The 24,673-nt window shown below is 53.3% G+C and overlaps 3 protein-coding genes across 4 annotated transcripts in view; 2 read left to right on the top strand and 1 right to left on the bottom strand.

The window, feature by feature from the left end:
- Positions 1-260: 260 nt before the first annotated feature.
- LOC114056407 (tyrosine-protein kinase Srms-like) lies at positions 261-7,961 on the top strand. Its single transcript, XM_027881577.1, has 8 exons — positions 261-732; positions 3,010-3,131; positions 3,928-4,094; positions 5,005-5,143; positions 5,571-5,729; positions 6,649-6,830; positions 6,983-7,139; positions 7,238-7,961. Exons 1-8 carry the CDS (start codon positions 377-379, stop codon positions 7,429-7,431), a joined length of 1,476 nt encoding a protein of 491 aa, XP_027737378.1. The 5' UTR covers positions 261-376; the 3' UTR covers positions 7,432-7,961.
- A 5,155-nt stretch (positions 7,962-13,116) lies between these two features.
- PPDPF (pancreatic progenitor cell differentiation and proliferation factor) lies at positions 13,117-15,848 on the bottom strand. 2 transcript variants are annotated; one of them, XM_027881584.1, is made up of 6 exons: positions 15,812-15,848; positions 15,749-15,781; positions 14,774-14,865; positions 13,909-13,983; positions 13,655-13,751; positions 13,117-13,458 (listed from the first exon to the last, which is right to left on the bottom strand). In XM_027881584.1, the coding sequence occupies exons 3-6, from the start codon at positions 14,826-14,828 to the stop codon at positions 13,347-13,349; spliced, it is 339 nt and encodes a 112-aa protein (XP_027737385.1). In that variant the 5' UTR covers positions 14,829-14,865; positions 15,749-15,781; positions 15,812-15,848; the 3' UTR covers positions 13,117-13,346. The 2 variants fall into 2 exon arrangements, with proteins under 2 accessions (XP_027737385.1, XP_027737386.1); XM_027881585.1 differs by lacking the exon at positions 15,812-15,848 and having other exon boundaries at positions 14,774-14,862; positions 15,741-15,762.
- Positions 15,849-24,232: 8,384 nt separating this feature from the next.
- EEF1A2 (eukaryotic translation elongation factor 1 alpha 2) overlaps positions 24,233-24,673 on the top strand; it is a 15,016-nt gene continuing 14,575 nt past the window's right edge. The window contains exon 1 of the mRNA XM_027881579.1: positions 24,233-24,376. The gene's annotated coding sequence lies outside the window, so the exon portion shown is untranslated. The remainder of the gene's footprint in view (positions 24,377-24,673) is intronic.

Below are 24,673 nucleotides of genomic sequence, written 5' to 3' on the forward strand. Positions count from 1 at the left end.
TTTATGGTGCTCTGGTAACGAGCAAAGAGCACACTTTAAAATAATGATTAGATAAAACAACAGCCGTTCCCCTTCTTCGAGAGCGGCGAGCCCGGCTCCAGCTGTGCCCGTCTCCCAGATGTGCCCGTGGGTCTGAGCGTGGGACTCCTGCCTGCAGACTCATCCCGCCTGCAGACTCGTCTCACCAGATCAACCAGTTTCACTTTTCGGAAATAGGAAGTTCGCCGGGATGGGCCGGCGAGCGCCCAGACGCGTGCGGAGAACGCGGGGCGGCAGGATGAGCTGCCCGGCCGGCGGCATGAGCTCGGGATCGCCCCTTCCTCCGGCCCCCCGGAGCGCGGTGGCGTAGCCCACCGCACCCACAGCACCACCGGCGATGGAGCAGTTTGTCAGGAAGCGTTTGAGTTTCCTGACATCCTTCTGGAACAAGCTCCGTCCCCGCGCCGTGACGGAGAGCTGCTCGCTGGGCTATCTCGGTTCTGATTCCGTTTCGCTGCACTCCGAGCCGAACTCCGTTTCCTTCGTCCCCAAGTCCTCTCTCTGTATCGCTTTATACGCTTTCACAGCCCGGAGCTCCGAGGAACTCAGCGTAAGCGCAGGGGACAAACTGCGTGTCCTCAGAGAAGAGGGAGAGTATGTTTTAGCCCGGCGGCTGCTGGGGGAGCCGGCCATGGGCTATGTCCCTGCTGCCTACGTGGCCAACCTCAGCCAGGGTACCTCTGCTCACCGCCCGTAAGTATCCGATGCTCTGGATCCGAAGGGGGATGGGGCTGGACCAGGGTAGCACATCCCTGTGCAGGGAAAGGCAGCGCTCCTTCTCCACAGCGATGGGGACAACGAGCTCCTCGTCCCCTGCTTTTGCCATCAGTGATGCCAGGACTGAGCGGGGATTCTACCCTGCCCTGGGCATCCCGGCCCTGGAACTTCTGCAGCTCGTGGTAGTGTGGTGGAGGGATTTGGCACAGCAAGCGAGATTTGGGGGATGTGCCAAGGGGTAGAGGTGCCCGTGACCCTTTCTGGCCGCATGACCCTCTCTCAGGATGAGGTGTTTCTGGGCTGGGATGTGGCGTGGTGGTGGGTACAGGTTGCAACTACGCTGCCAAATAAACAGGCTCCTGCTTTCTCCAGCTGCTCTCCCTCTTGTCCTGCGTTAAAGGGGAGGCAGGAGGGAGGGAGCTGGGGAAACTTGTACCTGACCCCTGCCAGCTCCAAAGGGCTCAGGAGCATGGGAGGAAGCAGTTTGGGTTGGTACCTGCCAGGAGGCCCAGAGATCTGCAGGCCCAAGCCGTGGTGTTGATGCTGTTGCCATCTGACCCCTGCTTATCCGAAGGTGGGGGCTCCCTCCCTGTCGGTGCCTCTCCCAGCCGACACGGAGCTCAGGGTGATGTCTCAGCCTTCTGTCAGCTGGGGAAAGCCCAGGCTCATCGTTGCATAAGGCAGCCTGGTCCCGACACGTCGGGCAAAGCGCCCCGAGACACTGCTGTTCCCTCTGGCCCTGAGTCACACCGAGGGCCGGGAAGCGCAGGGCTGGGACGGATGTATCACCCTGGAGACCCCTCTGTGCTTCCCCTGTGCTCTGTGAGTGGGGGTAAAAGAGAGGAGTGGGAGAAACCTGGGAAGGGTCCCCAGTGTGAAGAGGCAATGCTGGCAGCCGGTGGGATGGGAGAGAACCTCCCTGCGTGAGATTTGAGAAACACAAATCCAGTCTGGTTGCACTGGGCTGGGACCACACCAGAGAGGACAGAGGGATTGGCTCCCTGCTTTAGTCCCGTGGCGTGGGACAGTGGGACAGGCTACAGCAGAGCGTGTGTTTGTGTGTGTGTGTGTGCATGTGTGTGTGTGTGTGTGTGTGTGCACCAGCCATGCACAGCCAGTGCCCAGCCCCATCCTGAGGACAGGGGTGAGGAGGATGCCGAGGCCGGGAGGGAGGATGGCAGCGAGGAGCACACAGACTCCACGGAGCCGCAGGTTGGAGCTGGGTGGTAATTTGTTCAGCTGCTGTAACCCCATCACATATAATTTCCTGCGTGGCCTCTCAGACGCTGGCGATCCCAGCTAATGACGAAACCTTCAGCTTCTCACGTCTTGGTTGCCTTAGGCTGGATGGAGTTGCCTCAGGCTGGATGGGGTTCCCCACACTCCCGTGCATCCCACTGCATCAGGATGCAATCAGCCAACCTGCCTTTCCTTGCTGGGGAGTCAGTGATGAATCTCAGTGCTGTGACACACAGGAGGGGTTTGGCTGGGTCCTCCCACCTGGCCTGGTGCTTTGAGTCCCCAACCAGCACTACCAGGTGTTCTCACTGATGCCATTTCCTCATGGGCTTAGAGCTGGTTCTGTCTATAAACTGCAGGTCAAGAAGTGCAAAGTGATCCTATGCCTGCAGCTGTTGCTATCGTGGCAGGGCAAAGGTACAACCCCACCAGAGCATCTTGCACACAGCACCAGGTGGTTGTTGCTTCATTCACCACAGGCCGAGGTGCAGCCCTGAGCCATGGGTGTAAACCTTCTGGATTTGGGATGGGGCTGAGACCTGGACAGCTCAATCCAGTGGTGTTCAGACACTGATGGAGGAAATGCCCCACCCCTGGCAGTGTTCAGAGCCAGGTGGGATGGGGCATTGAGCAATCCAGTTTAGTGGAAGTTGTCCCTGCACATGGCAAGATGGGTGGAGTGAGATGAGTTTTAGGGTCCCTTCCAACCCAACCCATTCTTGGATTCTCTGATTCTACTAAATAGTTTGCAGTCAGTGAGCTGCAATAAACTGCAAGTGACTGTAAAACCCACCCAATGAAGCAGCCCTGATGCAGGAAGTCACATTTACAGGTTATGAGACATGAACCATGCTGTGCCACTCGCTTGGTGGCTGAAAGGTTGAGCAAACAGTGGGATCCCAGGAGCTGCTCTCCCTCCCTTGCTCAGAAGGTGCAGGATTTCCCGAAATAGCTGCAGCTTCATCCGTGCACCATCCCCTTCAGCTGCACTGACCCCTCTGCTCTGCTCCTCAGCTGGTACTTCAGCAAGATTAGCCGAAATGAAGCGGAACAGCTCCTCCTCTCGCCTCCCAACCAGCACGGCTCCTTCCTTGTTCGGGACAGTGAGAGCAGCAAGGGCGAATACTCCCTCTCAGGTGACTTTGTGGCAATTATCCAGAGAAAATTAGCACAGGGAAAGGAACCAGTTCCTTAGGGCAGCTCCTGGCTTGGTCAGCATGGGGTGAAAAACAAGGGAATAAGTTTAAAGCACTTGAAGTGAACCAGCTGCTTTCTGGGAGCGCAGGGAAAGCTGACAGAGAAGGGATGGATTGCAGAATTACTGTGGCAAAGGAAAGTGCGTGGCTCCTGTCCGGGGCATGAAAGCTGTAAACATTTCACTGTGACTTAATGATGGTGTCGTGGCACTAACTCCCAGGATTTCATTCCAACAGCTTTTGTCATCTGAGGGTTGTTTAAAAATATGCCACTGCTCCAGATTGCCAGGGCCTGGGCGGCACAGACCTGGCAGTGCTGTTATGATCTGGTCCTATCCACATAAAAGTAATCCTCAGAAATTCACGTCAAACCCCTCATCCCACCATCAGTCCCTGGGCTGTGGGAGTCCCAGTTGCCACTGGTTTATCCACCTTGAGCAGCTCTGCTGTTCTCTGACCAGGCCATTTCCACAGGAAATAATCCCTGATAATCAAGCATCCCCTCTGTGGTCCAAAGGAGCCCAACTCACCCATATCCAGGAGTCCTGTGAGCCAGGAGGTGGGAAAAGAAGGGATGTGGGGATTGGGATATAACACTTCAGGGGTGAGTTGTGTTGCTTCGAGATAATTAACAGACTGGGTGTCTGGAAGAGAGAGAGGGTGAGGTCAGCAGGCAGGTGGGAAGGAGCTGTTGATTGCATGAGTTGAGTTTTCCCCAACCTGGGCTTCCCCACAGTGCGCAACCACACCAAGGTCAGCCACTTCCGAATCTGCAAGAGCCCCAGGGGCAGCCTCTACATCCAGAAGGGACACCCCTTCCCCACCATGGAGGAGCTCCTCGCCTTCTACACGGAGCACTGGAAGGTCATCCAGAGCCCCTTGCTGCAGCCCTGCAGCCCCGCGGTGCGTACAGAGCAGCCCGGGTCCCAGGAACGAGCAGGGTGGGGAAAAAAGAAAAGGAGAGAAAGACTAGGGAAAATAGAAATAATTGCTCTACCCATTTGGGATTTGAGCTTTGTTAAACTAAGTTTAAAGCCCACCTTTAGTATCGCCGCCAGCGTCACCTTTTATCAGCCACGTTAAGGCTGGGCATGGCATTTCTGTGGATTTTTGACGGGGGAAAAACTGAACAGAATTTTCTGAAATGACTTCTCCATCTCAAAGGCTAGAAACCAAGTTGTTACAAATCCCATCAATATTGATTCTGGAAATACCTGCGCTTCCAATTTTTTTCCCGAGAATATAAGACATACACATTGCTTTTATATGCTTTTCATACCAATTAGTGTGGCACTCATAAATCTAATTACAGTATTAATCCCAAATTGCCAACTCATTTCCTGATTAGAATTCCATCCACTGATTACGACTTAAAAATAGCAATTAAACGTGTGAAAAATCCAAGAGTGAAATTGGAAGGTGTAGTATAAAAGAAATGCTTAATGAGCTGAAGTCTAAATCAGCCATATTACGCAATAATATTAATTTAGTTGTTTTTATTTACTTGTGGAAATGGAGAAAAGCCGCTTTTGAAGTCCGATTAGGAGTGAATTGTGACTGGAACTCCTGATATTTCATGTGGCCTCCCAAATCTCCCCCTTGCACACCTGGGCTACCAGCAGGGGTCAGGCAGATGATGCTTTGTGAACATTTAGCAGAGGAATGTGAACAATGCTCAGGCTGCAGCCCCTGTGCACACAGGTGGGGGAACTTCATGTCCTGCTCTGTGGGCACCAAAAGCTGGTGCAGGCTCCACCAGCAGGTCCTGCCAGGCTGGCTGGTCCAAGAGTGTCATTCCATGTCCGTTTGGCAGACGCCCCCCGAGCGGGACGGCTGGGAGCGCCCGCGCTGGGAGTTCACCCTGCGGAGGAAGCTGGGAGAGGGCTACTTCGGAGAGGTGTGGGAAGGGCTGTGGAGGAACACGGTGCCAGTAGCCATCAAGATCATAAAAGGTACATGGAATCCCAGCTGGGTCTCTCCTTCACTGCCACATCATCAACACTCTTGTTTCCTCATCCTCCTGGTCACTGTGACTGTTTTATCGGGCAAATTACGGTAGGACCAGGCAAGGAGCTTCTGGACTATTTCTGTGGGCAGACCTGAACTTGGGATGCATCTCTATAAAATGGCTCCACTCAGTGGGTTTGAGATGAGTGACGTCATGCCAAGTCAAATGGGTTCATGACAATGGGATGCAAAGCCCTGTGGAAAATGACTCCTGGCTGTTTGGGTCTGAGACACAGTTAGTGCAGACATAAACTCTGAAGGCAAGGGTGGGCTGCGGGGAGGAAAAAGGTCCTTATCCAAGTTGGAGGTGCTGGGGTGCAACGTCCAAATGAGAAAGTAGCTCACAGTGGCCACGTTGGCTTTCTCACCCAGCTGACATGAAAGCAGAAGACTTCACCAAGGAGATTCAGAACCTGAAGCGCCTGAGGCATGAGAAGCTGATCCAGCTGCACGCTGTCTGCTCGCTGGATGAGCCCGTGTACATCATCACTGAGCTCATGCGCAAAGGCAACCTCCACAGCTACCTTAACAGTGAGTACCGTGCCAGCGCCAGGGGGAGAGGGCTCCTGGGGCACTGCTGGTCTGAGTTCTGTGCCCCATGGATCTGAATGGAGACCCTAAGAGAGAACCAGTCTGGTTTTGGTCCTTTTTAGGTCAGTGATAACACAGACCAGTCCATGGGAACCTAGTGTAGATGGTCTTGGGTGACCCCTAGACCCAAAAACATGGTCTGGTGTGATTTTGGGTGTCCATATCAGTCCCTGAGAGCCCAAGAATGTTGGTAGGGACCTTCATCTCTCCTTCTCCAACCACCCATGGTCTTCTTGCTCCCACCAGTGCACAGAAATCCTATTGCTGTGTTTGGGGAACTCCACCTTCTTTGGGAATGAAATGGCCAAACCTCCCCAGGGATTTGTTCATATGCAGAGCTCATAAGAGGCTGTGGCCCACTCATCATCCTACCATCAGGCTATTTTTCTTGGCCTTTCTTTTCCTGATGCAGTAATCAGTCTTGAAAGGAAACAACAGCTCCCACTGAGACCTGTTTTTCTACTGGGTACACCCCCTCCCACCTACACTGACCTTGCTTTTCGTTTGGGCTCCAGAAGTATTTGGTGCCAGAGGAGCTGGATCTCAAGGGCACAACAGGTTGAGAGGCCTGGTGGGAGATTTGTATGGCAGAAGGTCACCTTTAGCTTTGAACAAGCCGTGGATATTTGCTTCTTTGTTGCAGCACATGGTGCTCTTCAGAGTTCCATTCCTGAGGAGCACAAGGCTGTGCTGAACTTCCCCCACAGTGCCGCCAGGACAGTTAGCCAGGACCTCCAATTCAAGGTTTTACACGTTTCCCTAGTTCCCCATTGCCAGCACAGGGTCTCTCTCCAAACCAGAACACCCAGAACAGATGTTGGTAGATTGCCCCCAACTCTTGGATCATCTGGATTAATAGGTCCTGAAGGGAAATCCCTGGGCACCTCCCACCTGCTCAACATCGCCTGCCAAGTGGCAGATGGGATGAGGTACCTGGAGGAGAAGCACATTGTCCACCGGGATCTGGCAGCCAGAAACATCCTGGTGGGAGATGAACTCACCTGCAAAATTGCCGACTTTGGACTTGCCCGGCTCCTCAAGGTCAGTCCCGTTACCCTGGGCCACCAGTCTGCCCCGTGCTGCAGCTGTTCCCTGCCATCTTCTTTCCCAATCTGCAGCTCCAGCAAAGCCCCAAAAGCAGTCTCTGTGTTCATCATCCCGTCCCTCGTGTCCCATCTCCCGTTGCTTTTCAGGATGACATTTATTCCACCAGCAGCAGCACTAAAATCCCGGTGAAGTGGACAGCCCCAGAGGCAGCCAACTACCGCACCTACTCCCTCAAGTCTGATGTCTGGTCCTACGGGATTCTGCTCTACGAAGTCTTCACGTATGGGCAGATCCCCTATGAAGGTAAGGCTGCCAGCACAGTCCTGTGCCCTCCATCCACGTGCCCACGTGGGCAACTTTGGGGACATCAGATTCAGGGGAATCTTCTCCTTCCCTTGCAGGGATGACAAACCAGGAAACTGTACGGCAAATCACACGGGGCTACCGCCTTCCCCGGCCCAGCTCCTGCCCTCCCGAGATCTACAGCATCATGCTGGAATGCTGGAGTGGCAACACGGAGGAGCGTCCCACCTTCCTGGCCCTGCGGGAGAAGCTGGGCTTCATCTACAGAAGGCTGCTCAGCTCCCTCTCCTGAGGGACCCCTTCCCACCACCCTTCCTGCACAAGACCCTCCAGGCCAGCTCTTGCCAAGAAGTTCCTTTCTGCTAGTTTGCCCTTCAGCAGGGCTACAAGGAAAGCACATCCCCCCCAAAAAACCAGTCCGTGGTCCCTCACAGTCAGGATGCAGGGAGGTGGCAAAGGGAAAAGGCAATGAGTTGTGGAGAACTCGTTGCCAGCACTTGGCTGTGTAGCAGTCTGGAGAAGCCCCATAGTAACAGAAGCGTCACCCAGAGTTTACATCTTCGTTCAGCCAGTAGGGTGGGAGCTCCCTGTCACTCCCCACACCAACATGAAGGTTTGCAGTTCATGTTCAGCTGTGGCTCCGCTTGATTTTTCTTGTAGTGTGTGTCCGGTGTATTTATCAATAAATGTGTGTACATCCATCCGTGGCAGTCCTTGCAGGGCACTGCTGGATGCTCTGTCCTTACCACACTGCTCTGCTCCCTCCCAGGAATCATAGCTTGATTTGGGATGGAAGGGATCTTCATGGTTCATCTTGTTCCAACCCCCCTGCCATGGGCAAGGAAACTTTCCACTAGACCAGGTTGCTCCAAGCCCTGTACAAGCTGGATATGAACATTTTCAGGGATGGGTTCAAGGAACCCACCAAGGATAGGTTCAAGGAAGCAATGGTTTGCAACCAGTCCCACTCTTGGAACCACGGATATAACCATTCTTTTGTCTCTTTGGACTCTGTTCATCCAGGTATACACGAAACCTCAGTGTGCCTCTGCCACCCCTTTCCCAGCCAGCAGCCCTGCTTGCCCTGAGAACCCTGCACAGGCAGCTCCTCTCTGGGCTGCCCCACTCTAGATCCTTTTCTCACTCATTGTTGTGTGTTATTCCAAGAAATATGTATGTTTGGGATCAATTATTTCATCCCAGGTGCAGGCAGGGAAGGTAAAACACTGCTTCACTCAAAAGAGAGTTTTGCTCTTTACCCCACACTTGGTGCAAAGCCAAGAGATGATCCCACCACCCCCAGCTCCTCGTTGGCACAGCATTACAGGGGGACCTTGAGCCTCTGGTCCCTCCCAAGCCGGGGGAGCATTTGCTCCAGCCAAGTCCCTGCTGCCCATCCTGCCCATGCACACTCCCAGAGGCCGGGCTGTCCTTGGCAGCAGTGGAAGGACCCACGGAAAAGCAGCACTGGGAGCAATACCAGGACTCCAGGCTGGTGCAGGCAGCCTCTCCAGGGTTGCCTGAGTGAGGCTGCTCGAGCACTAACACACTCATGGCACTGGTGGCAGGAGCACGACATGCTGTGGGTGAAAGGCAGCTGGCGCTGAATTCCTCCTGATGAGCCTATTTTGCCTGTTTGCAGGTGACTGCTGGTGCTGAGCCAGCAGCTGTGTTGGAATTTATAAAGTTAATAAAGTTTATGCAACACTCCCCACGCCTGGGCAGTGTCTGTGCTGTGTGGAACGGCAGAAATGAGTCTGGCTGTTAATTGAGCAAGTCTCGGTGCACGAGGGGCCTGGAAAGGGGAGGCAGGAATGTGGTTTAGGGGAGGGATGAATCCTGCTCTGTTTGTGCTTCCTCTGGAGCCTGAGCGAGGGTGAGGCAGTTGCTGAGCCCACGGAACTGCAGCCGTGCCCTGGGAAGGCAACAGCTCCCGATTTGAGTGTTCCCAGATGGAAAAAGCAACAGGTTTGGTTCGGACACGGTTGCAAGAGGATGCCCTCATTTGTACAAGCATTTTTCAGCCTGATCAAACACTTGAGCAGAGAGAACACCGGTGCACAGTCAGGTCCTGCAAGAAAATAAAGACCAGAGCTGTGTGAGGAGTTAGTTCATGGCATAGGCACGGTGGGGCTGCTGCAGCATAGAAACATAGAAAGGTTTGGGTTGGAAGAGACCTTCAAGACCACCTTGTTGCTGTGGGCAGGAACACTTTCCATTACACCAGGTTGCTGAAAGAGCAAGACATTAAATGTGCAGACCTGGTTGCCAGCAGATGGAGCTCAAAAATAAGCAGGAGAAGGCTGTTCATGAGGTGATGGGGTGCTGGGGCTGGCACAGGGCGATGGGGCTGGTGTGGGACACAATGGTCCACGGTGGGATACCTGGAGAGGCCAGTGGGGCTGGCAGGCATCGGCCAGGCAGGCACATGGCTCCAGAACAGCCCCCTCAGCTGTTGCTGTGACCTCATGGGGATGTGGGGCAGAGAAATGGGGGCATGATGACACAGTGCTGCCCACAGCAGCTTTTCTTTCCTCCTCTGCCTCCTCCTCCCCCTCCTCCTCCTCCACTGCCTGGGTGTGCCCTCCAGCACGGTCTGCTGGGTTTTGGCGTTTCTCCGAGTCATTACTTGCTTTCTAAAAGTAGACAGAGTTGGTGGGGGTGGGGGAGCCCAAATTTTCCCATCTGCTCCCAGGATCTCAGCCTGGGCTGGGCACTGCAGCTCCCCCCAAAACTGGACCAGGTTTTTCCTTAAATCCATTGCACAAAGGCAGGGATGTTGTGGTCCTGAACCCCTCCGGAGTGGGCACTGCAAATCCTGCTGTTACAGGCATTCTGCTGCTCTGTTTCCAGCCTGGCATGTGCCCTGTTTGTGGATTCAAGGAGTGGAGCCTTGACCCAGTGGCATTTGGAAACAGTGTCAGGCTAATGCAAGGTATTTGAGCTGCACAGCTCATTTCTATTTTTAAGATCCCACATCAGCCTTGGAAGGGTGAGGGGGAAGCAAAGCTGCTGGAGGAAAAAAGAAAACAACAAAACAACCCCAAGCAGCAAGAGGCAGGGAATAAAAGGAAATACTTCTCTCCAGAGGCAGTGGGGTGGTACGAGGGGCACTGCAAAGGATGAGAGTGAGCAGAAACCTGCGAGTTCTTAACAAATTATGTGAGTTAATCAACAGTTAAAACACCTCTGGGGGAGGAGGGGGGGGGGGCATGAATCCCAGTGGAGTTGGTGCCATGGGAGGTGGGTGATTGCCACTCTGAAAGCAAGTCCTGTGGAAATGGGGAGGATGATTAGGGAGGGGTATAGTGCAAGGGAAACCCCTTTACTTGTCTCACTTCTACTGCTCAATGTCTCTCCTGCTATCCCCCCACAGCAGGCAGCACGATGACACAAGACACAGGAAGTCAGCTGGAATCATGGAACTGCTTGGGTTGGAAAAACCTGCTAGGATCACTGAGCCCAACCATTCCCCAACACTGCCAGTTCCACCCCAAGCACCACATCTACAGGTCTTTTAAATCCCTCCAGGGATGGGCAGCCCTGGGCAGGCTGTTCCCATGCTTGATAATTCTTTCAGTGAGGAAATTTGTCCTGATATCCAGTCCAAACCTCCCCAGCACAATGTGATGCCATTTCACAGAATCATGGAACGAGAGTTTTCTCTCACCACTTGTTACTTGGGAAAAGAGACCGACACCCACAGCAGTGGAGATGGAAAGAGAACAAAAATAAACTTGCTTGGCTGTCAGATGCTTTTCCTAAATGTTTGAATGCTGTGGAGGTGCAAGAAAGGCACTAAAAGCCTTTTAAGCCCAAGCAAACAAGACAATGCCAAGGGCTTTGCTCTCAGCAATACCACAAAGCTGCTGGGAGCACATGTGGGGGGATCCAGGCTCTCTCTGTTTCTTCACTCCCACCAGAGAAGGAGTCTGAGTCTGTGACACTGTACAGACATTCAGAAAAACACCCTTTAATTCAGCAGGGTTAATTTCCAGGCAGTTTTGCTCCACTGGACAGGGAGCCATGGGCAGATTCTGCAGTCACTGCTGTAAATCCAACCCACCACGCAGCAATGTGGGAATGAGTTTAACCTCCATCCAGCATCCAAGAACAGGATGGAGGGGCATCACTGTGCCAGTGGCATCACAGAGCAGCTCACTTAGAGCTGGGTCAGGCTGGGCAGTGTGCCCAGCCTGAAAAGGAGGGGCGCAGGATTGGTATTTTTGCTCTTCCACTTCCTCCCCCGGGTGCCTGGGGACAGTTATTGAGCTTGACCCTCAGTGATCACGAGACCAACAAGCAAATACAGCAATATTGACTTTACCTCCGCGTGTCCACACTGTAATCTGCAGGCTTGGAAAAAAAAAAAAAAAAAAACACACTTTTTTTTTCCCTCTCCAAAATGTGGGGCTTGTGCTGGGAACCAGCAGTTGAGGAGACACTGCTGCTGCCTCGAGGCATCCCGAGGGTAAGCAGCACCCAAAAGGGTTTGCTGAGGCAAGGAAGGCCCTGGAGCAGTGCCACAGCCCTGCTTTCCAGCTTGCCAGACAGAGACAAAAAGCCTTGTCTTGCCTTACTCAGAAAGGATTGATTGCTTTTCCTGTGCTCTGGGAAGTTTAAAGGCTGCCATGTGCCTCCTGTGATACACAGCCCCCTGCAATCTGGGGGACCCACCCCAGAAACAGCAGCTTGCTTCCTGGCTGGAAGTTGCAGCAGATTAGTTGTGGGGTGATGTGCTGCTGTGGACATGGGGGGCACCCACGGGGTGCTGGCAGCCTCTGGGGTCCAAACTGCATGCCCAAGGCTTTTGGGACCCACCACAGCCATTCCTTTTGGATGCACATGCTCACACAGGGAGAACAGAGGTCCCACTGCTGTCTTAGCCCTTTACAGGGACAGGGGACACAGACCCTCTGCCCCGAGGACAAGGTCTGCTGCCTGGAGAAGCAGAGCCCAAGCAAAAGCTTACTCAACACTTTTCTCAACCAGAAACAAGGAACAAAGCGAGAAGTGACCCCAGATGCCCCTGCAGCACGGACAGAAAGCACAGCAGCCCTGGCCCCCCCTAACACCCCCTGTCCAGCTGCTCCCTGCCCTTCTCCCTGTCTGCCTCGGGGCACCGGAGGGGAAAAGTCACGGCTCAGGGGTCCCATGACCTCGGCTGCCATCGGGGCTGCAGCACCTGGTGCACACAGGGACAGCCCCACACCTCATGCTGTGGTTGGAAGCAGAGCAGGAAGGTTTGGCACCTTTAAATCAAGCTCTGCCAGGGTTTTTCTGCCTCCAGCAGGAACAAAGGTGTTCCCTTCACCCTGGCACGAGCAGGCTCTTGTATTTCCAACTACCAGGCTGATCACAGAAGGATCAAACAGCCAAGCTGACTAATTCGAGGCAAAAATCAGCCAAAACAGCCCTTAAAAGCAGTACAGCACATGGGCCAGCAGGGATCCAGGGCTGCCAAATCCAGTGCACCCCGAGCTGCCACCCACACCATGAGCTCCAGCCTGACATCAAGACCCACAAAACACATGCCTTGAGCAAGCCTTATCTCTCCCCTCACTATGGAAGGCTCACTTTTCACCTAATTCCTTCCCCCAGCCCCAACCAGACTGGCTCAGGCCCTGGCACTCGCTCCTACCCCTTGAGGCACGAGGGCAGGGCAGCAATGTGCTGGGGGAGCAAAACAAGTTCAGTGCCAGCAGCGACAGGCTGTGCAGCCAAGTAAGGAGAAAAGGGTGTGTGTGGGGGAAGAGGCATTTGCAGCATCACCACAGCCCAGCCAGATCCTGCTCACGTACAAAACACACACGGACCAGTGAGTCACACCGGCACGTGATATCCGGCATCACCAGCTCCTGCTGCTGCGGTTGGAAGCTGTGCTGTGCCCCAGTCCAGCCCCACTGACACCCCCAGCACCCTTCTACCCACCATGTGTGAAGAACAACCCAAGAAGAACAACAAACCCGCACAGAGCTTTAAAAGGCTGCTCAAGTTTATTAGTTGCCATTGTACGGAGTCCAAGGTAATAAAACGTGTTACCAAGTCTGCTTAGTTACACTGGGGAAAGAGTCAAAAGGCTGGTGTGGAATCGTCGGGGGTTTGCTGCCCTTTTCCATCACGAGGCAGCACCTTTGGCCTGGAGCAGCCAGCTACTCTACGGGGAGGGGGCTGTGCCCGCCGGATGCGGAGCAGCCGCGCACCCGCTCACACCGAGGGCCCAGAGCTGGGCTCGCTGAGGTGGCGCCTCCGTCCTGCCCCTGGCGCTGGCACCAGGCCACAAGCCATCGGTCCTGCAGTCACCCGCAGGGCTTCCAAGCTGCAGGACAGAGCAGAGAGAGGGTCAGGCTGGCGCTGAAGGGTGGTGTTACCACTCCTGTGGCAAAGGGGTGGGTGCCCTGGGCGTGGGCACGGCCCATCGGGTCGGGATGCAGCTCAAGGGATGCAGCAGGGATGTCCCCAACTGCCCTGGGTGCTGCCTCGGTGCTCCCTCCATATCCCGTCAAAGCACTCACCTCTGCGGGGACTCCGACACGGTTGTCATGGTCGGGTGAGTCGTCTTCCCAAAGAAGAAGCTGGCCCACCACTGGCCGGGGTCAGACTTGGGTAGGTCTGGGGGAGACAGTGCATGCCAGGGAAAGTCCAGGTCAGTGCAACCCACTGCCACCCCACTCTCATCCCATAGGAGAGGCTGGGTCACCTCCAGTCGGATTTGCAGAGGAGGAGCTGGGAGCAGAGTCCCCCCTGAGCCAGGGCAGGTAGGACTTACCCAGGGAGTGGGGGATGACTTCCCCAGAGTACTCCGAGCTGCAGGAGCTGTTGCTGGATGTGGAGCTCAGGCGCCCTGTGGGGAAATCATGTCCATTAGAACCACTGCTGACCCTCGGTTGTGCCACGAGAAGCAAAGTACGGCCTTGGTGCGACTGTCCCTGTCCCTGAGTGACACAGCTCAGTCTCATCACTAGCTCACTCCAGGACTTGCCCAGGTTTAGTGCCAGGTCAATAAAAACCACTAGGAAGGGAATACTGATGAGATTCCAAGAGCAGGAAGCAGAAAAACACCTGAACACCTCTGTAGGAGAACACCTGCAACCCCAAGGACATAATTTAGTGGCTTTGGGAGGCCTGTGCAGATGACTTGAGGCCAAGAGGATGCAGATTCCTGTATTCTAGTCCAACTGCTACAAGCCTGCTGCTTGTTTAAGCTCAAGGGGAATCCTTTAACTCTCTCTGGGTTAGGCAATCCATTAAACCAGAAATTCTCTGCCAGGAGAGGTACCAGTAGCAACTGTTGCCCAGATAGGTTTTGCAGCTCATTTCTACAGCAACAACGCAAGGTGAAGCCATCACCTCTCCTTCCCTGTAAACTCAGTAACAAGTGAAGGTTTGAGATCCCTCACCAGCTGGTACAGCTGGGCAGGGGCTGTAAGGCCCAAAGGAGAGTCTGGGCAGCAGGAGGGACACTGCTGGTTGTCCCCTTTTCTCAGCAAAGGCTCACACGGGGCTGCAGCTGAAAGCACAGATCTGAGCTCAGCTCCATCTCTGCTGGAGCCACATCCCCCCAACACCTGGCAGAGCCCCCCATCTGCTCCTCCAGCATCCTGAGACCACCCCAGCCCCCAGCCCGCCCTTACTTCTGCGGTAGTTGTGCGTGGCCATGAGCGAGCCGCTGGATGGGATGGATGCCATGGTTCTTGATCCTGGTTGTTGTGCAGATCTAAACCTGCGAGCACAGAGGCAGCTGTCAGCAACCCCCTGACCCACACCTGCACCCCAGAAACCTGCAAGGGTGTAGATGGAAACATCGTGGCTTCTGGAGAGATGGGACGTGCAACCCTGTGCTGGCACTTGCAGAGCTGCTCAGGGATTAAATCCACAGAGCTCGAGGAGCTACGTGCAAAATAATTCCCTCGTACACAAGCGCCTGCCCAGAGCACAGCCCGGCACATCCGCACAGCCCCTTCCCGACCCCCCGCGGGTGTTTTTCTTGCAGGAATCCAACTCCCCTCCTTGTATCAACAGCTGGAGTTATGAAATCCCTGACGGATGTTGCATAAGGAGCAAAGAAATGTTCAGCTGGGGCACGTACCGAGGGTGTTCCAGCACGAGTTTCCAGCCCCAGCCTGTTCTCAGCGGCCTCCCCATCACCCACGGCCGGGACAAACCTGCCCGCTCTGCACCTTTGTTGTGGTTCACTCCAGTTCTGAACTAGAGAGAACTGAACTTTCTCCTCCTTGCACAAAGCACCTTCCCGCCCAGCGCTGACTCTTCCCACAGTCTGACCCCCTTTTTCTTCAAGAAAGCTCAAAAAAAAAAAAAAAAAAAAAGAAAAGGAAAAAAAGAGGCTCAGAGTGGTCCAGGGTGCCAGATCCCAACAGCTGGACCTGCGCGGGGGGGGACACACACCGAGCCCCGCCACCACCCGCGAGAAGCAACCCGTCCGTCCTTAGCGGAGAGGGAAACTGAGGCACGGAGAAGTTTCACCCCAAAGCATCTCCGCGCCGACCCCTCTGGAAGGAAAAATCCCGCAAATCGCCACGGGTCGCCCCGTTTTTCTCCCTCCCCCCCCCGCCGCGCCTGCACGACGAAGTCTCAGCGCACCTGAGCTGGGCTGGGCTGTGTGCGGGGTCCGGCGGGGAGGGGGGGGGTTGCTGGGGCCGCGGGGCCCGCGGTGCGGGGTCTGCGCTCCGCTCGCTCCGCACCGCACGGCCTGAGCCGCGGCGCTGCCGCTCCGCCCCTAAACCCGCCTTAAATCCCCCCACCGGCCGCGCCCTCCCGAGGGACCAGCCAATCGCCGTGGGGGCGTGGCCGGCCACACCCCTTCCCCGCGGAGCTTGGGAGTGTCGCGATTGTCGCGGTGGGGCAGGAGGGCACGGAACGGTGGCTGAAATCTGGTGCTGTGGATTAAAGAGCCTTCGAACTTGCAGTAAACATGAATATGGGCTTGAGGGGTTCTGAGCGGGCCGGGCTGTGTCTGTTTTTTCTGCTTTATTTCAGGGGAAAGAGCTTGAAGCAAGGCCAAAGTACAGCCCACACTGCAACTCAGCTCCCCCGTGTTTGGGTACCGGTGTAGCATCATGTGCAGATGCTGTCCCATTAATCACTGGTGATGCAGGATGAGAGTCCAAGAGAGCCAAGGTGATGGATGTGTGTATGAGGGAATGTTTCCATGTAAAAGGAAAACAGAAACTTCACAGAAAATTGCTTTCCGTGTAGAATGGAACTGGGGCTGAGGACAAAACACTCAGAGAGGTGCCGGAACCTCACAGTGTCTCCACAAAGGCAGTTCGGAACTTGCTGTGTCTGAAGTGTTATTTATTTTCCCCCAAAAAGCCACGCCAGAGCAGAGTGCTGTGGTCCAGTACACCAGGGGTTTGCAATGAAACCTTTCAGGTGCAGCTGGGGGAAAAGCATTTTTGGAAGGGGATATCTTAGCTATTTTAAAGATTGGGGACAGGAGAGAGCCCATACCCCAGCCTGGGGTGGCTCTGGCTCAAACTCTCCACACAGCAAGGTTCATTCCTCTCCCGGCCCCCAGTTATTTGCTATTAATCCCAAGTTATTCGTTAAGCTCGGGGGCAAGGAGCCAGAACCAGGGGAGGCAGCGCTGATTTGCTCCAGAACATCGATCTCTCTGCCCAGCTCACGGGGCAGCAAAAGGGCCGAGCTGCCCTTGGGACTATGTTTCCCTGTGGGGTAGGAGCACCTTGGCATGGGGACATTCCAGGTGATCCATGTCCCCAGATGTCCCCAGCTGGCACAAGCAGAAGGCACCACTACTGCCACGGCCACTGGGGCAGACACCATCCTCGTGCACAGCCCCTGTGCACACTCCCAGGAAATAAGCTGGGGTGGCTTCGGGGAAAGCCTTGGCACCACAAGTCTGTAAACAAATTGTTTGTTTTCAAATTCTACCCGAGAGGTTTGCGAGCCAACACAAGCACATGCATGGTCCATCTCGGGACCAAGTTCCTCCAGCCGTGCCTCAGTTTCCCCTTAGAGGATACTGACTCAGCGCTTTCTAGGGAAGGATTTGGCCAAAGGTTGTGGTGGACTTTGAATATACAAATACCAACAGGCACGTGGTTGTTTTCATTCCCAGCATTAGGCTTTGCTTTTGTGCCGCATGATCGGGTTTGATCCTCGGTTTGTTTTCGAGGTCCTGGCACTCCCAGGCCATTCTCTCCCAGTCCTGCTGGCTGCACACCGTGGAAAGCTCTAGGGCACAGGTTTGGGGGATTTTTCTGGCCCAGAAGGGAAAGATAGGAAGGTTAAAAATGTGACACTTCAAACCTGAAAAGCCTCTTTTGTTTTAGTGAAGCCAGTGTCATGTCTGAGGTTCCTCCTCAATTCCCAAGAGATGTATTCCTGCCATCCTCAGTTCCTCTAGCAATGTACAGAGCAGTAAGTGTGTATTGATATAAAGATTATATTCTCTAATGGAGTATATTCTCCCCAGTGGGTACAGGATGGCTGTGTACCCCACTGAGCCTAAGTGGGCTAATTGCTTTAATTAGTGATAGAGCAGAGAAGAACAACCCTGTCCCAGTCCCTTTGTGCAGTGACACCACCTAAACCCATGTTTGGGGCTGCTTTTAAAGGATCAGTTCATTAAGCAGGTAGCACCAGGGGTGTGATGTTGCACCCATAGCCACAGGAGGTGAATCAGGGCTTTGCTGGTTTGGGGGGATCAGTCTCCAGTAAAACACGCCTTGCTCTGCTTTACATCCCCAAATCAATTCCATTTTGCCTTAATGAAGCAGTGTGAGCAGCATGAGTGGGGCAAAGCATCCAGGGGGATTGATGGAGCAGTAAGTCTCGTTTCCCAGGACAAAGCCTGTTCTGAGTGTGTTGAGAAGACAAAGATATATTTTATTTGTATTGATCAGGAATCAGTGGTTTTAAAGTAAGCAGATGACAAGATTTGGATAGATTTTCTCTTTGGTTTTTCTCTAATTACAGTCTCTAAGTGGACTGCAACTCTGCCCTCAGTTCTCTTTTCAGCAAGGTTTCAGTGTTTTCCTTTTTTTTTTTTTTTTATCTTGCTTTTGGCTTCTGGCAGTTGGCTTTTGTTATCTGCCATTTGTGTGGGCTGTTGGGAAACAGCCTTTTGTGTCATTTTGTACTTGGCAGAAATTTCTGGAAGGCAGCAAAGGCTGCAGAACTGAAGGAGCTGCTGCCTCTGGACCCTCAGCACTCCTGGGCCATCACCAATGGGTGTTTGCTAAGGCTGAGGACGATGGGGCAGCCCCAGTTCCCAGCCAAAGAGGCTTCATGATGCTACCAGATTCCCTCTAGGGATGTGACATCTCAGTGGCCTCAGGAATGTGGTCCATAGTGAGAAGGTTGCTCAGCAGCCCCTTCCCCACCATCCTGCTCCAGAGCATGCAGCGATTTCCTTCCTGAGTAAGAAGGCAGAGCTTGCTCCTGGCACAGCAGCGCAATCACAGAATGGTTTGGGTTTGAAGGAACATTAAATCTCATCTCATTCCACTCCCCCTGCCACGGGCAGGGACATTTTCCACTAGGCCAGGTTGCTCCAAGCCCCATCCAACCTGGCCTTCAACACTTCCAGGTATGGGGCATTCCCAGCTTCTCTGGGCAGCCTCTTCAGTACCGCAGACCTGAGCTCTCTACACTGCTATAGAGCCTGATCCTGCAACACAAAGGGTTTTTCCTAATTCCCCCTCTGGTGAGGACCCCTTGCTGCAGAGGAGGGAGCAGGCAGGACCTGCGCTCAGACTTTGCCCTCCTTTTCTCCCTCCTCCCCTCTTTCTCCGCCTCCTCCTCCTCCTCCTCCTCCACTGTATTTTCCCGGCTGAGTTACTCAGTGCCAGGTTTGGGATTAGGGCAGCGTCCGCCCAGTGCAGGCAGCTGCTGCCACCTATGGATAATAAATACCCAGATTTTTCACCCCGGGTGCCACATTAGGGCCACCTCCTCTCTGTTCCCTGTAATCCAGAGGCTTTTGGTGAACTTGGTCCCTCAAGTTCCTGACTTTTGGTCCATCTGTTCCTCTCTAAAATTTGGAAAACCATCTTTCAGAAACCAGCAGCAACACTGAGCAGGATCCATCTCTGCAGAAAACTCTTAGACCAGCATCTCCTTTGTGGGACTGGGGGAGATGTCACTACCATCATATGAAAACAAATGTTTCACTAAATTAAATCCTTGGGCTTTGATGGGAGCTGCCTCAGCAACAAGTTTTCTCATTAAATTTTCCTCATTTCACCATCTGGATGCTTCCAAAGCTTATGCTGCTATCCAGGTATTTCCTTTAACACTTCTACTAAAGCCATCAGAATATATGGGCAGCTAGGGCTCTTTTCACTCAGTGGCTGTGGCTTTACAGGAAAAGCCATCCCCAGGATTAATCAGGCTTTTCCTAACCGGGAGATGTGCACAGCTGCCAAAACAAACACATCAATCTGCTGTAGCTTCATACAGCACCAGACAAGCTTTTTTATAAACCCAGAGTGGTCCAGGAGCAGCCAGGCATCCTGCAAACAGCCCTAAACCACAGGGCAGAGGTGCCTTATCTCACTTGGGATTGACCTAGATTGGGGTCTGCCCCCTCCTCAGCACGCAGGGAGATTTAAGGGATCAGCTTCTCGCAACCCCCACAGATGCTGCATTCAGGCACCAGAAACGTCAGTGTCCCTGATGAGATTCGTCAAAGTGGTGTTTTTCTCCTTCCTGGTGGTAAAAGATTATTTCAGAGCATGGAAATGCTCATCCTGGCTAATTCCCAGAAGGATGGCAGCTCAGGCTGAGCAGTTTTATTCTCCACAGCCTTGATCTCGTAACTCAGCCATTTGGTGGAAAAGGGGTTCCTGGAGGAGCATTCCCAGGGCACATCTGGAGCCTCTGGATGAATGGGGGCAGTTTTCAAGGCCTTTAGGCATTGTCCCTTCAGCATTGCTGCCTCAGAGCACTTTGGACACCCGGTGGCTGTGGCTGCACCAAAACCTTAATGAGCAGGTTCCGGCAGTATGAGCAGATGGTGGATCCTTGGGTGCAGCCTGCCCTGCACGAGGTACACTGCTGTCCCATCAGGGATGACACTAGACTCCGTCCCCAGCTGGCCGAGTGGCTGGAGGACTTGAACATCTTGTTATCACTTCCAGAGTTTATTTTTAAAACCGTGGCTCCAATTTAAAGGTATCAGCAGCATGTGCTGAGTGCAGGACCTCAAAATACTCCCCTGCTCCTCCTTCCCCTGTGTTTATGTCCCACCACTCCCGTCGTCATCTCCCCTCTCCAGATCTACAGCATCAGCATGAGCTGAAAAACCTGCTCACACTAAAAGTTCCATGAAATCTACTCAAATCTGGAAGTGTCCAAGGCCAGGTTGGATGAGATTTTGAGAAACCTGGTTTAGTGGAAGGTGCCCCTGATCACGGCATGGGGGTTGGAATGAGGTGAGCTTTAAGGTCTCTTCCAACCCAAACCATTCTGTGATTCTCTAATTCTATCGTCTTTTCCTATTTGTGCCTCGGGCCAGGAGTGCTGCCAGGCAAACACACAGGGAGAATCATGACACATCACTATGGGGACCTGGAAAGGTTGACCTCAAAGCCAACCCCAGGTAAACATGCCCTAGAAACCCCTGGGATGCTCAGTGGGAAATCCCATCCTGTCTTAACACCAGCTAATCTGGGGTTTAACTGAAATGGGAATGCCTGTTTCATGTGCAGCAGCAGTGGGGATTCCCATGGGATGCACGTTTTATAAATGAGGAGAGGGTGGTCAGTGTCTTGGTGTTTTGAGCTTGTCCACTTCCAGCAGATGGTAAATGCTGAAACAACTGAATGCAAAGCATCTGCAAAGCCCCCAAAGCAGGCGTGGAAGGAGCTGGAAGCCTTGCTATCAGAAGAAGAAAACTTAACAGCGTCCACTCCATCCACAAACTGCTCTTTAAAGGACAACCTCTGCCCCACCCACCTTTGATCCACTTTTCCAATGGCTGTTTCATGAGCCCAGCATGAGACCCTGCATTTCTTCCTTTCAAGGACTGCATCTCTACTGCTTTGTGCAGGAAGAAGAAAGAAAATAGCAATTTGCAGCTATTCCTGTGTCCAGCCTGAACTTTTCCCCAGTGAGAGCAGAGGAGTGACATCAGGGCTGGCATTCCTCGTGGTTGCCATCTGCCCTGCCCAAAGCCTCACCTTCAGAGGACACCTGATGCATTTTGCAGCAACAAACACACAAGTACTTGGGGAGCTGAACATGTCATTCCTGGGCAGAAACACCCCCAGTGCAAAGAAAATCCAGGCAGGCAGCCTGGGCTGTTCTCATCCCAGATCCATACAAATTACCGTCACTGCGGCTTATTCACTCTCCCAGTCACACCGTGGGGGGCCTCTTTGGAAAAAAAATAAAAATCCCAATGATTTTGTCTGGGCAAATGGAAATTTTAGCACAGTTTAAAGCACCAAATCCCAGCCTAGGGGCTGTGGGCTGGATGGGGTCGAGGTGATGCTGGAAGAGCTAAGAGGTATCTGCCATGTATTTGTGCAGCCTGTCTATCTTTTCTGGGGGATTTCTGTTTTCCTGAGTCCCTCTAAATCATTTGGTGATGTTTTCTGGGGTGGGGGAATCAAGCCTAAATATGATGTGCAGGAATTGTTTCAGCTGGGACCTGAACGTGGAGCCAGATGGATGGAGACAAGGCGCTAAACTTCAGCCGCCCTCAGATTTTGCTCGCTCGGGTCTCTGTTATTTTACACAGCTGAACATTTAAGGACAAATTGCCAGTGTTTTTCAGGAGGGAAAATGATTGTACTCGGGCATGACAGTTGAGCTGGATGGTCCCCAGGGACCACATGTGTTTGGTGGAACCCTTTTCCCCAGGCGCCAGCCAGACCTGGGCTCACAGCTGTGGCTTTAAGCTTCTCGGAGGCTGGAGGTAAAGTGGCTTAACAGAGCTGGGATTAGCCAGGTCTGAGAGCCCTCTCTCCTACTCAGGTCCTGAACTATTTATAGCCTGATGGGCCATCAAGGCTCTATTTCAGTGCAGAAGAACAGGGCAGTGCCCGGTTCTCTTTTTCCTGCCTGGGAAAAGGGGTGAAAATTAAAATTCTCTTTACTGGAGAAGGAAAGGAGAGAGTTCCATCCCGTGCTCACCTGGCCTGACAGCAGAGGGACTGGGATTTATGCCATCCCCATCTTCACTGGCAAATGCAGCTGCTGCCCTGCCGAGGGCAGTTTTCAGGTTGTTTGCAGCCCTTGTGTAAAAAAGGAGGAGATTATTTATTGGAAAAGCAATAAAACAAGAATAGAAAGAATAAGGGGTTTATATAACTCTCCCTCCTACACATTATCACACTTGCTGCCCATCTCCAGCACATCCAGGCCTGTGACAACACTACTACCCCTATCCCAAAACAAGGCTGGGGTAATCCCTTTATATGCCCTTCACCTTGGAAGTTTCTTTTTATTTTTTTCTGGCATTCAGTGCATATTATGTTGTGCAAGGAATGCTAAATAGAAGTAAAAGATAGCTTTACTATCATATTTTTAAGATAATACCAATAAGCTATAATAATTTTTAAAGCCTCCCTTTAAGCATTAATGACAGGTTAGGAACACTTTAATCTAAAGTAAGAGCACCTTTCTAAGGGTACCTGATTTAGCTGTTAAATTCACTGGAAGGATGGTCTGGGCCATAAAATTCATCTGGATTATTGCACAGCTTTATTCCAAATTAGTTTCCTTTTGAATATTTGGCTATATTTGGCTTTGGGACACAGAAAATTTTGCATTAGCCTTGGAATTGCACAGATGACACAGGTATAAATATTCTGACCCCTACATATTATTTTTTATGCAAAGAAAATGCCATCATATTACTGAAGGAGATTACTTATGGTTTCCTTGTCCTCCTAGGACTTGAATCCCATCTCCCATTAAGTGAGATGATGCTCATAAATCACAAATTCTTCAGCGGCCAACATCCGTGGTGCAGGTGCAGAAATCTCTGCTCTGTTTTGCTCTCTGCTTTGCTCTAGTTGTCCCTTGCTTTGCTGTTTGCTCCTGGGCTAATGCCCAGAGATGTGGGGCAGTGCCTGCAGGGTTTGTCCAGGGACAGGTTTTCCCCGTGTGCCATGCAGGGACCCCTCTCCTCCCAGCACTTGTGGCAGCACAGCCCTTTTGCACCACTGGCCCCACCAGGGGCAGAGCAAGGGATGTGGTATTTGGTGCCCCGGGCCCCACTCCAATCCTGGCCCTTCACCCCAAGCTGCCACAAGAGGTCCAAGCCTCACTGGACCAGCACTTCCATCACTTCCCCTGTTTTCCAAAAAGCCCTTCTTTCTATCTCCCTTCACGCACTGTCTCTCTCCCATCCCTCCATCTCTCCATCTCCCCATCCCTTTATCTTCCTCTCATTTCTTTATCTTCTTTCACTCCTATCTCTCCATCTTTTATCTTTCCACCTTACTCCCATCCCTCTATATTTCATCCTGCTGTTTCCCTCTGATTTCAGTCCTCCATCCCTCCATCTTGACATCCCTCCATCTTCCACCCCTCCATCTCTCTCCCACCTCTCCATTTCTCCCATACCTCCATCTTCCTCCTTCCTTCTTCTGTCTCAAATCTTTCCATCTCCCTTTCATGCCTTCATCTTTCCTGTTTCTCTACCTTTATCCTTCCACCTTCCTCCCATCCCTCTATCTTCCATCTTGATGCCTCCCTGACTTCAGGTTTTCCATCCCTGCATATTCCTATCCCTTCATCCTCCTCTCACCCCCATCTTTCATCCTGCTGTCTCCCTCTAACTTTTCCTTCCATCCTGCTGTCTCCCTTTGACTCCAGTCTTCCATCCTTCCATCTTCCCACCCCTCCACCTTCCACCCCTCCATCTCTCCCCCACCTCTCCCATCCCTCCATTTTTTCCCCCCATCCCTCCATCTTCCTCTCATCCCTTTATCTCCCATCCTTCCACCTCCTTCCTGTCCTTCCACCTTCCCTGCCCAGCCCCGTCCCCCGTCTCTCCCGCCTCTCCCTCCTCCTCCTCCTCCTCCTCTTCCTCATCCATCTCCTCCTCCCCGCGTCCCCCCCGCGCCTCCTCCTCCTCCTCCTCCTCCTCCTCCTCCTCCCCCGCCCGGTACCGCATTGCCGTAGTGCGGGGGGGCCGCTGCATTGCGCTGCCGCCGTCGATAGGTGGGCCCCTCCCGCGGAGATAAAGCCGGCGGAGCCCAAGCCGGCAGCCTCTGGCCGCCCCGACCGCCGCCCCGGTAAGAGCTGCGGGACCCCGGCGGGATGGGGGGGACAACCGAGCTATGGGGGGGATGTGCCCTGCCCGAGGGGCTGCGGAGATCAGTGCCCCCCCTCGTGTGTGTAGGTGCTGCCGGCCCCTGGAGTGGGGGGTACCCGCGGGGAGGGAGAGGATGGGGCTGGACCATTCCTTCATCCCGCAGGTGCTTCTTCCCGCAGGTGGGGAAATAACCCGCAACCCATAGTGCTTCAGGGCATGAAATTCCTTCTAAATGCTGCGTATGAGGAGGAAAAACCTGATAATCCCCTCTTCGCCC

Source organism: Empidonax traillii, unplaced genomic scaffold, assembly GCF_003031625.1.
Source record: "Empidonax traillii isolate 1590-97213 ecotype Southwest subspecies unplaced genomic scaffold, ASM303162v1 scaffold91:size2966241, whole genome shotgun sequence".
Classification (NCBI taxonomy): Eukaryota; Metazoa; Chordata; class Aves; order Passeriformes; family Tyrannidae; genus Empidonax; species Empidonax traillii.

What these genes read in the sequence shown, in the direction of transcription:
- PPDPF (XM_027881584.1), bottom strand. Translation starts at nt 14,828, where the DNA reads ATGGCATCCATCCCATCCAGCGGCTCGCTCATGGCCACGCACAACTAC. An exon ending in AGTCATCCCCCACTCCCTGG is followed by an intron (nt 13,752 to 13,908) that starts GTAAGTCCTACC and finishes TGTCTCCCCCAG; the next exon opens with ACCTACCCAAGTCTGACCCC. An exon ending in GTGTCGGAGTCCCCGCAGAG is followed by an intron (nt 13,459 to 13,654) that starts GTGAGTGCTTTG and finishes TCTGTCCTGCAG; the next exon opens with CTTGGAAGCCCTGCGGGTGA.
- LOC114056407 (XM_027881577.1), top strand. Translation starts at nt 377, where the DNA reads ATGGAGCAGTTTGTCAGGAAGCGTTTGAGTTTCCTGACATCCTTCTGG. An exon ending in GGGCGAATACTCCCTCTCAG is followed by an intron (nt 3,132 to 3,927) that starts GTGACTTTGTGG and finishes GCTTCCCCACAG; the next exon opens with TGCGCAACCACACCAAGGTC. An exon ending in CCTCCACAGCTACCTTAACA is followed by an intron (nt 5,730 to 6,648) that starts GTGAGTACCGTG and finishes CTGGATTAATAG; the next exon opens with GTCCTGAAGGGAAATCCCTG.